This window comes from Pelmatolapia mariae, linkage group LG18 (genome assembly GCF_036321145.2).
Source record: "Pelmatolapia mariae isolate MD_Pm_ZW linkage group LG18, Pm_UMD_F_2, whole genome shotgun sequence".
NCBI lineage: Eukaryota > Metazoa > Chordata > Actinopteri > Cichliformes > Cichlidae > Pelmatolapia > Pelmatolapia mariae.
This window is the reverse complement of record NC_086243.1, coordinates 16,543,242-16,553,039: the sequence shown is the minus strand read 5'-3', so window position 1 is coordinate 16,553,039 and position 9,798 is coordinate 16,543,242. Positions and strand designations below refer to the sequence as shown.

The window sequence follows — 9,798 nt, the reverse complement described above, 5'->3', positions numbered from 1 at the left end:
TGTTTATTGCTGCCTGGGTCACCGAGGAAGAGTTGGATTTGGTTAAAAAGAAGCGGCTTAGGTAATTTTGAAAACCCGAGGCAGACAACTGGTGGAAAAGGTGTTAACAGGACCCCTTTGTTGCAGGGAATTAGTCGCTTCCTTTACCCAATTTGTCCCTCTTCTTACAAAGGTAAGAAAATAGAGAGACAAATAGAAGTTTACATGATTTATAATAGCATGCAACTAAAGACATCAGAACTTTAACTGTTCCTCAAGGTGCTCCACAATCTCAGCTCTGTGTTTACATCATATGGCTCTTTCTATTTAAAAACCATGGCTGTAACCGTCATCATGTGTCAGCCTGCGGTGTCTTCTCGTGTTTCCAGTGCTGATGTTGTGTGTTGCAGTGCATTAACACAGGCTAATCAGATTTGTATCATCCATCAGGACAGAAACACATTAATAGACTCAAACAAGCAAAGACAAAATGAGTAATTTAATTTATCCAGCACACGAACAGTGAAGCTGCCCCCTCGCAGACATGGATGTCTGTGAGCACACATGTGAAAACAGTGGCCTTAAATAGTCATTTTGTTTTCTACATAGTGCCACTCGGTAAAAGAAAAAAAACCCTGAAGCCCACATTCAAAGGACAGTGCAATGCCTCCAGCTGCTTTAGCTTCTATTATCTTCACATTGAAATAGCTTTACAGATTAAATATACACCATGAACATCCTGATATTGTCTGTGATGTTTAACTAGTGGTTAAGATTAAGTTTGATTATTTCAGTTCAACAGGTTATACCACAGCCTTTTAACCACATAACAGTATAGAAGTATATCTCTGTAGATTTGTTCATGTTTCCCTTACACAGCTGGAATTATTGATCGAGTGTTTCCAGATATATTTATGTATCTGGAAACTTATTTCAGTGCATGAGAAGCCCTCCTGCTCGCTCAAGACGATCGACGGTAGGTGATGCGCAAGTGCTGCATCAGGGGCTGGTTGTCTGTTGCCATAGAAACTGTCTGCTCCAGCTTCCCGTCGGGCCGGAGCTGAAACACTCTGCAAATCTAAAAGAAGAAGGAAAAGCGAGCAGGAGTCATTTTATTGATCACAAGAGGTTTGATGGCCAAGTGTCATATTTAATCCTCTTATTTCTGCAGCTCAGTGAGTGCGTCTTGCAGACTCGGGATTAGCTTTACCTGCTTTACGTAAGGCTCTTTTGCAAAAGAGGTTCGGGCTAGTTGCTGGGACTGCAGGCTCAGCTGCTGCCCTGTCAGCTCTCCCTCCTCGATTTCCACCAGACCTGCAGCAGACGACACAAGGGGTATCGTGTGGGAATTGAAAGGAGGGTAAATCACTGGGAAAAAAAAATTAATTTGCCACAAATGTGATCTAATAAAAGCTTTTTATCACTGCAGTAAGATTTTGGGCAAACGTGAAATGCATAAAAAGTTGACATTTGAGATAAGACAAAAATAAGAGAAAAATACTGTTTGAAATAGTTTGCTTTCCTGTTATTATTGAATGTCATAGCAGGAAAACACAGATGTTCTCAACAACATTTACTCAGCCATGTCCCTGTAAGCCTGAATACCAGGAAAAGCCAGCCAAACACAATCCAGACATTACTGTGGGGTTTTTTTTTTGCACTGAGAAACACTTTTGGTCCCCTAAACAGGATTTATCCAGAGCAAAAAAAGAAAATTACCAGCACTGTAATAACATTTTTAAACATTTTGTCAGTTCACCTTCATTTAAAAATACTGGTGGCCACCAGTGCTGAGACCAGTGTTACCCCTCAGCCTCCTGGTGGACACATCAATGGTATCATTTTCAAAATCCTGTGACGACAACACCCCATCAGGTTGTAGGGGCTACAGGCTTGTGGGGTGGGTACTGGTGATGACGAGCGAGGCTGATGCACATTTACAAAAGGTACATCTGGACTCATCACATCACATGACCTTTACAACTGATCCAGAGTCCAATCTGATGAAAAAAAAAAAAGGTGAATACAATGACGTGAATTTCACCTGAGTTCTGTGCAATGATGAAGGCCACTCTGTTAGTCCCCGGCTGCATTCGAACAAACCCGCACTCTCTGTGCATTGGCTTCTTAGACTCAGCATGAAATGCATTGAACCTGTAAAACACGACATCAGTGGGAGATCATGTGACGTCCGGCGACGAACTCTCGTTATCGGCAGATTTTATTAATTTTATTCCAGTTGAATTTACATGAAATACACAAACTTAACACTTACACAAAAGACATTTTCCAGCGTGTTAAACTTAAGCATAATTTATGAGTCTGTTCTCTTGAAACACTGAACTCAAAGTCACACAGTTCACTCGCAAGATATTCTGACGTGCAGAACAGCCAGTGATCTTGCAGTTATATTGACTAAATGTTCCAATCTATAAATATCTGTTATTACTTGAATTGCCACTTCTTCATATAACCTACATGAAGTTGATGACTGGTTGTCCTACATGACTGAAATGCAGCGTCTCTGTGTAACGGAAAGGTTTTATGGTGGGGAAGGAGCCCTCTCCTGGTTCATCACACTCCCAGGTACCCAGAAGCCATTCCAGAGGGAGGAGGGTGGGGTTCAGCTCCACTGATGGTTAAAAAGATAAAGCACAAGACACAAACAAACTAATTACGCAGCATTACTATAAAAAAAATGAAAAGAAAAAATAAGCTTCATCATGTAATCATGTAACAGAATCATTTTCTGAAGGATTCAAACTAGATTTGTTTGATTTGCTCCTTGGGCGGATAGACTTAAAATCTAAACAATCTTCAGTTAAAAGAAAAATGTCTTTATTGTCATGGCATTATCATGGCATGATAATGTTTAATACCAAATATATTTAACAGAAGCTCTCTTTAATCAAAAAGATTAGGATTTTTCAACTTTTTAAACTTCCACTAGAATTTTTTCTTATTACTTAAAAAAAACAGTCAGAAAGTCAAGCACAGAACACATTTTTGTTTATCAGATGGACAGAGATAAAAGCAAACTGCACACACTTTCGTTAAGTAAGATAACCCACGCTCTTTGTTTAACTACGTGCAGACTCAAAGACCATTTAGAGGCAGGGAAAAAACCTCTGACAGGAACGTTCAAACTTGCATACATCTATTTTTAGGGAACCAGAAGAAGGAAAACACAACACTACATGCCAAACAGTAGCTTCCATCCAAAATGGCTTTAAAAGAATGAGCTTTTTGGCCAGTTTCAACAAATGTGGAGATTTTTTAGCCAGAAGAAGAAGTCTGAGGCTAAATCACAGGAAAATATGTCACATTTAGAGAAATGGGTATAATAGAGAGCCAGATACTTGGACAGGCAGACTTTACCAGAGAGAAATGTTCCCAAGCAAACAAAAGATGAGCTAAATTTGTCACGTCATTCAGTGCAGTGGAACAAAGCATTAAAAACAAATTAAGATTTACTGAGACTGATAATATCCACAAATCACTCTTAACCAATTTTAGGAAGCATGATGTACATGGCATGCATTGTCTCCAAGCAAACCGCCAACAAACATGACTGGGTAAAGAAAACAAAACAATATATATATATATATATATATATATATATATATATATATATATATATATATATATATATATATATATATATATATATATATATATCTATCTATCTATCTATCTATCTATCTATCTATCTATCTATATATATATATATATATATATATATATATATATATATATATATATATGGAGAGAGAGAGAGCCTGAGAGGTTTTGCAAAGAATAATTGGAGAAACTCCACAAAAGTAGGTCTGCCAAGCTTGTAGCACCAAACTCAGAGACTTGAGGCTGTAATTGCTGGCAAAGGGGCTCAAGCAAACTTTTTTTTTTTTTTTTTCACATTTTTTTCCGGGTAGAATTTTGAACACTGGATTTAATCCATGTTGGAAAAAGGCTGTAACATGATAAAATGTAGAATAAGTGAAGTGCTGTAAATACTTTCTGGATGCACTGTAAGCAAAATTATTGTAGTCACCGCATAGGAAGGAGGAGACATCTGTTAATTATTTTATTAGCTGTAACCCTTATTTTTCCCACTCTTTACAATGTCACAGCTTTTTAAACTGTAATAATAAAATGATGATTTTAAGGCAAATGACTGGAGTACAAATGTGCCAGTTTGTGAAGGGGAATGTCCGCTGCATAGTGGAACTCTTCATGGGCGAGCGCACTACAAGTCTCTGGCATTACAGCAAATCTGCTTTTTCCATAAACTCACCGATTCACATTTTCTTTGTGATGTTCAGCCATGTTGTTTTTAGATGTTATACCCCTCTTTATTTGAGCTTTGAGAATTAAAGTTTACCACCATCATCTGATACCTTCTGACACCTATTTCCATTTTTCCTTTGAGTTTGCAGTGTGAGTCTGGTCAGGTTTAAGTACCCAAACTACTCAGTAGGATTTAGTGGAGAAAAAAAGAAAAAGAAAAAAGGTCATGGAATTTGATAAAATATGCCCTTTCAACAAGCTAAAAGACATCCTACTGGTTTTGTGGACAGAAAGCCTTGAAGGTCATCTTCTTCTAAAAGTGCAGCTGAGGTGTATCATCATAGGGAAAGGGCTGAGCGTGGAAGAAAGTCAACTAAGGCTGCACGCTACAAAGCGAAACAGTAAAGACATCAAGAGGAATTCACTAGAGGCAAGACTTGTTAACTGCTGGAAGTGGTGGCTGGGGTAGGCAGTGCCCATTCTGAGAAATTAATGTTAAACCAGTCTCTGAACGAAATCACTTTATTTATTTACATACACACCCTCTCTTATTATTCTTGCTTGGCGTCTTAGGTCCTCCCTTAGAGGTGCGAGAAAAATAAGGCAACGCAACAGGCATTTAACGTGTTATTTAAAACACAGCTAGAGTTAGCGCTCCTCCTAAATAAATAGAATTAAATTTATCTTCACACGCATGCTACAGACTCCGTTAAGTGAACTGAAGAACCAGTTTAGCTGCTCTCAGTGTTCCAACTAAAACACCTTTGGTTCTTCTCCACTTGTCTCTCTGGTTTCTAAAATTTACCAGTACCTTATATAGTTTCACAGCTGATCTTATGTTTTACCAGCTCTGTGGTTTTTTTAAGTCACCTGTTCACTTGGCGGACTTCAATGGCACCATTTAAAACGTGCAGAAAATGCAGCGCACGTGCCTCATGGGCAATGTTCCCTCTAATTTTTCATGTGTCTGAGCGAACACACAAACTCCCTGAGCGGTCCCTTGGACCACTGTGAGTGACATCATACGTGTGCACTGTGGTCACGCCAGCATCTAGTCCATCCAAGTTACATGGTTTATTAAAATAATCAAATTACAGCATTTACATTTATGTTAGACTACTTTTAATTAACTGCTTTAGCCCACTTACAATGAAAATTTTAAAAAATCTTGTTCATGACCTGTGTAGTATGTTAACACTATTGGAAGTAAAAATAACTTGAACTCCAATTTTGAAAACACAACTTTCTTTCTTCTTTTTTTTTTAAATAAAGCTCTGACTTGTATTATGAGTATGAGTCTGTGGTCTGGGAGAGAGTCCTGTAACTCTCTGTCTGCAAAATACAGTATATAATGACCAATTTTGGGCAATTAATTATATAGTTACTTCTTCAAAAAAGTAAATGAGTTATGCAAACAAAGTTTTTTGCAGCTGTTTACCTAAAAATGCAGCCAAGGCGTTTTTTAAAATAAACATTTCAAACTATTTACAGAACAATCAGCTGTTCTGCGTCAAATTTGATGCCACAGAAATTATTTGTGCCACTCCAAAAAATAATTTCTGTCCACTATGAGATAAAGGAGAACAACAGCCTGATACCTGCAGGCCTGACAACAGGAGATGTATCACTCCTGTAACACCTGTAGCACTCAGTAGTCGCCTCGTTGTTCTGACACACACAACAAAACTATTGACTACACTACACACTAACTACACAAGATTTGCGCTAAACGTCGCAAATCTCTCACATCTCAAAACACCGCCGTCACTCCTAAAACTTTCCCCCTTCCTAAACAGCTAAATGCCATGTTGCCTTATCATTTTTTGATTGGTTGACATGGTACATTTTTCGACCAATAGGAAAGAGTGGGGGTTTTTTGGTTTTGTTTTTGCTCACAGGCGGAGAGCGCTTTTGAGCGTTTTCCTTATAAAACGCTGTTTTTACCGTTTCTTCCTTCAGTAAATATAAACAACGACAGTATTCAGGAAAAAAACAAACATTGCATATATTTTTATCATAACTCTGGTTTTACGTGGCCTATCAACACAATTTAAAAACTGGTATAAAGTCCACACTTTTTCCGTCAATTGTTCCGTCTGTCCTGCTCACATCTCCAGTGGTTGTACACGTTGTCATTAAAGTGGCTTCACTCCACATCAGCCACGCCGCTTTGCTAGCTAAAACACCAGTGTCGGCACATAAGAACGCTGTCATAGCCTGTCAACGACATTGATTAGCTGCGTATATACGAATGTGAATCGCATTATTGGCTGGACTATGGGATAAGGTGGCATCGTTCTAATCCCATACGGGAGCAGCCAGTCACTTACTGACTAACACTGCAAAACAGAATTGTTAAAGTATTAATTTTAATTTCAATCCAGGTTAGATTTTTTTTTTTTTTTGGGCGCAACGCAGATTTTCTGTGCGCAGAGACCGTGCCAGCAGTGCGCAATTGCGCACGCGCGCAGCTTAGAGGGAACATTGCTCATGGGTCCACTTCTGCACCCAGAGTGATATCTTTTCTGTTTTTCTCGTGATTTGCCTTTGCAATCTGAGACAAATATTTATGTAGTGTCTCCTTCCATATGTGTGTATAGCTGCAATCGTGCATACCGGTTCATAATTGTGGTTTAAGGCAACTTTTTTTTTCTTTGAATTTGTTGTAAAGGTGGACAGTTTTATAAGACTGACTTTTGTAAGTACCCTTTAAAATTTACATTTAACGGGTATTAGTGTTGATTTTAGTTTACTGGACCCAGTCTGTATGATGTTGTTTTTTAATGACATAGCAAAGTGACTTAAGCCAAATGCTGACTTGACAAAGTTGATTGTCCATCCAGTTCATCTACTCTGGTCCCAACCCTGTTGTTCACAACCCATGGTTGTGAACAACAACCATTATGAATTTGAACTTCAGGGCGAGAGAACAAGTTGCAGCAAGAAAGCCATTGCTAAGATGTCAGAATAAAACAAAGGGGCTTGCCTGGGCCATGAAACACCGCTATTGGAGTACTGAAGACTGGAAGAAGGTATTATGGACTGATGAATCAAAATTTGGAACCTTTGCTTCATCACGCAGAATCTTTGTACAGCTTCAAGTAGGCAAAAGGATGGTTCCACAGTGTGTGGCATCAACTGTCAAACATGGAGGAGGAAGTGTGATGGTCTGGGGCTGTTTTGCTGGATCCAAGGTCGGTAACTTGTACAGAGTAAGAGGCACCCTGAACCCAAACAGCTACCACAGCATTCTGCAGTGCTCTTTGGTATGCACCTAGTAGGTCAGGGATTCATCCTACAGCAAGACAATGACTGAAAACAAACCCAGTGTCTGGGCTAGTAATCAACAATGTAATCAATAGTAATCAACAATAGGGCCGTAATGATGCACTGAATACAGATCTTGATTCGAATGTGCTGTATTCATTTAGTCTCACATTAGTGCAAAGAACTCCACATGCATTAATCAGCGCATGCTTGATTGTGCACACATGGTCAGCACTCTGATCTAAACTGCAAAATATTTACTGTTCGGCTGCAGGATCTCAAAGTTATTTCAGATCTTTGCTGCACTGCTGCGTCTCAGCACACTAAAAATCAGCTCTGCTGTGTAATTCTCTTTGGCCTCGTTCAGCCACTCTTGTGAAAGTGCTTGCCTCCGGACCTGCAGGTCAGGTCACAGTGAGGTATCCAGGTCGAGCAGGAAAACTGTGACCCACATTTGGGAGCTGCTCTCGTAAAGGGTTTATGCCTCACTGTTCCTTAGTAGTTTCTTGTTGGATTTCTGTTACTGAATCTTATATGCAGGAGCTGGTTCTTGAAGCTGAAATTTTAGTAAAAAAACCCCCAAAACAAAGTCTGTGTGGTCAGACACACATTATGCCCATATCGTGGTCTAAACCCGTCAGAGTCAAAATTGAATCAAATCGTATTGATTATAGAAATCATTGACGATACCCAGCCCTAGTAAGTAGCCTAGGCTGTGAATGTAGCTGTGGGTAATGAGAAAAGATGAAAAGAACGATTTATAACTTTTTCATTAAGTTAAGGATTGATCCATCCGAAATTCATAGCCAGTGCTCTGACACGGAACCATCAACCTCTCAGGTTATGTCTAACACTGGTCTGGAGACGGCATCAGATAATGAGCCACATACAATCGACTCCGAGCCAGAGCCCACTGAATGTAAAAGGGGGAAAGTGTATATGCAGAGTATTTCAAAGAGAGTGGTTTGACCAGTTTTCCTGGTTAAGATACAGTAAAGCTGACAACATGATGCACTGCATTTACTGTCATGAGTTTGGAAAGACCATGGCAGTCCTGCTAATACGTTCCAAATCAAAACGCTAAAAACGCACAGTGTATCCTGAAAACACATTATATGATGCGATAAATGCACTACCCAAGTGTCCCCTCTCCCCATGCTTTTTAGCAGCAGGCAGCAGCAAACAGGCCATCAGAGGAGGTCGAGATGATGATTACGTTTGACATTGCCTACAATATTGCCAAAGAGTGCCAAAGCACTTAAGCACAAGCACTTTTTCAGTAACTTATCTTTCTGGTAGAACTGTGCTCCAAATAAAGAACTTTGCATTGACAAGATTGTTAGTTAATCATTTACAAATCAATATTATCTGTATGGACAGAATTTGTTTAAGCGAACATGTAAAACTGTGGTGTTAAGCGACGCGGTTGAAAAATTTGGGTGCACCTAACTTTTGTGCTGGTGCACCTAAGAAAAAAGTCTAGAGCCCTGCACTAGGTGGCGTAATGTTGCTGCAAACGAAGGTCGTCGTTTTAAAACAACCTCTCATGTAAATCGAAACCTTAAAACTAAACGCTGTTGACATGAAAGATAAAACTGAGGACTTGTCCTCACAGGACCGTCACAGGAGCAGCTCCGTCCTTCCGGTGGTAGTTTGTTTACTGTTAACGAGGCTAACTTTGAAGTTAGCTTGGTTAAGTTAAAGATAGAAAAATAACTGTGCAGTTGGCTTGAGTTAAAGTGCAAAGAGAGTTCGAATGACACGAAAACAAAAATACTACACTTAAAAACGTCTTAATAAGTAACATTAAAAGTCAGCACAGTTAGCTTGTGCTGACAGAAGCTGATGACGATTGAGAATAAAACTACCAGTATTAAACTGTTAAAATGTTGTTGTTATTTTTTTCAATTTAAAATAAAAATAAAAATAACCTACCCGTTTTATTGACAGAACAGGCCATTAATTAAGGAGGTTACAGTCGGTTTCGAAACAGACAAACTTAGCCAGTACTACAGAAACGTCACTGCACGCACATCGCGGTGTTGACGCAGAATGAAGTAGATTTACGCAGGGCATCCTGGGAAACGTAGTATGCACAGAGAAGTACTCCCTTCTTTTTCTTCTTTCGTCTGCTCCCTTTAGGGGTCGCCACAACGGATCATTTGCCTCCACCTCATCCTGTCCCTAGCGTTCTCCTCTGTCACACCAGTCCAGCTTTCATTCCTCTTCTCTCCAGAGCATACCATGCAGAACGGGTGTTTGATA

The 9,798-nt window shown here is 39.4% G+C and overlaps 1 protein-coding gene across 1 annotated transcript; it reads right to left on the bottom strand.

The window, feature by feature from the left end:
• Positions 1-459: 459 nt before the first annotated feature.
• thap4 (THAP domain containing 4) lies at positions 460-9,578 on the bottom strand. The gene is made up of 5 exons (XM_063462840.1): positions 9,469-9,578; positions 2,458-2,611; positions 2,024-2,133; positions 1,190-1,293; positions 460-1,057 (listed from the first exon to the last, which is right to left on the bottom strand). The coding sequence occupies exons 1-5, from the start codon at positions 9,491-9,493 to the stop codon at positions 941-943; spliced, it is 510 nt and encodes a 169-aa protein (XP_063318910.1). The 5' UTR covers positions 9,494-9,578; the 3' UTR covers positions 460-940.
• Positions 9,579-9,798: the final 220 nt, after the last annotated feature.

Excerpts from the sequence above, each read along its gene's own strand:
- thap4 (XM_063462840.1), bottom strand. The coding sequence starts at position 9,493 with ATGGCCTGTTCTGTCAATAAAACGG. Across the intron at positions 2,612-9,468 it reads CTGTTCTGTCAATAAAACGG|TGGAGCTGAACCCCACCCTC; the intron begins GTAGGTTATTTT and ends TTTAACCATCAG. Across the intron at positions 1,294-2,023 it reads CATCATTGCACAGAACTCAG|GTCTGGTGGAAATCGAGGAG; the intron begins GTGAAATTCACG and ends CGTCTGCTGCAG.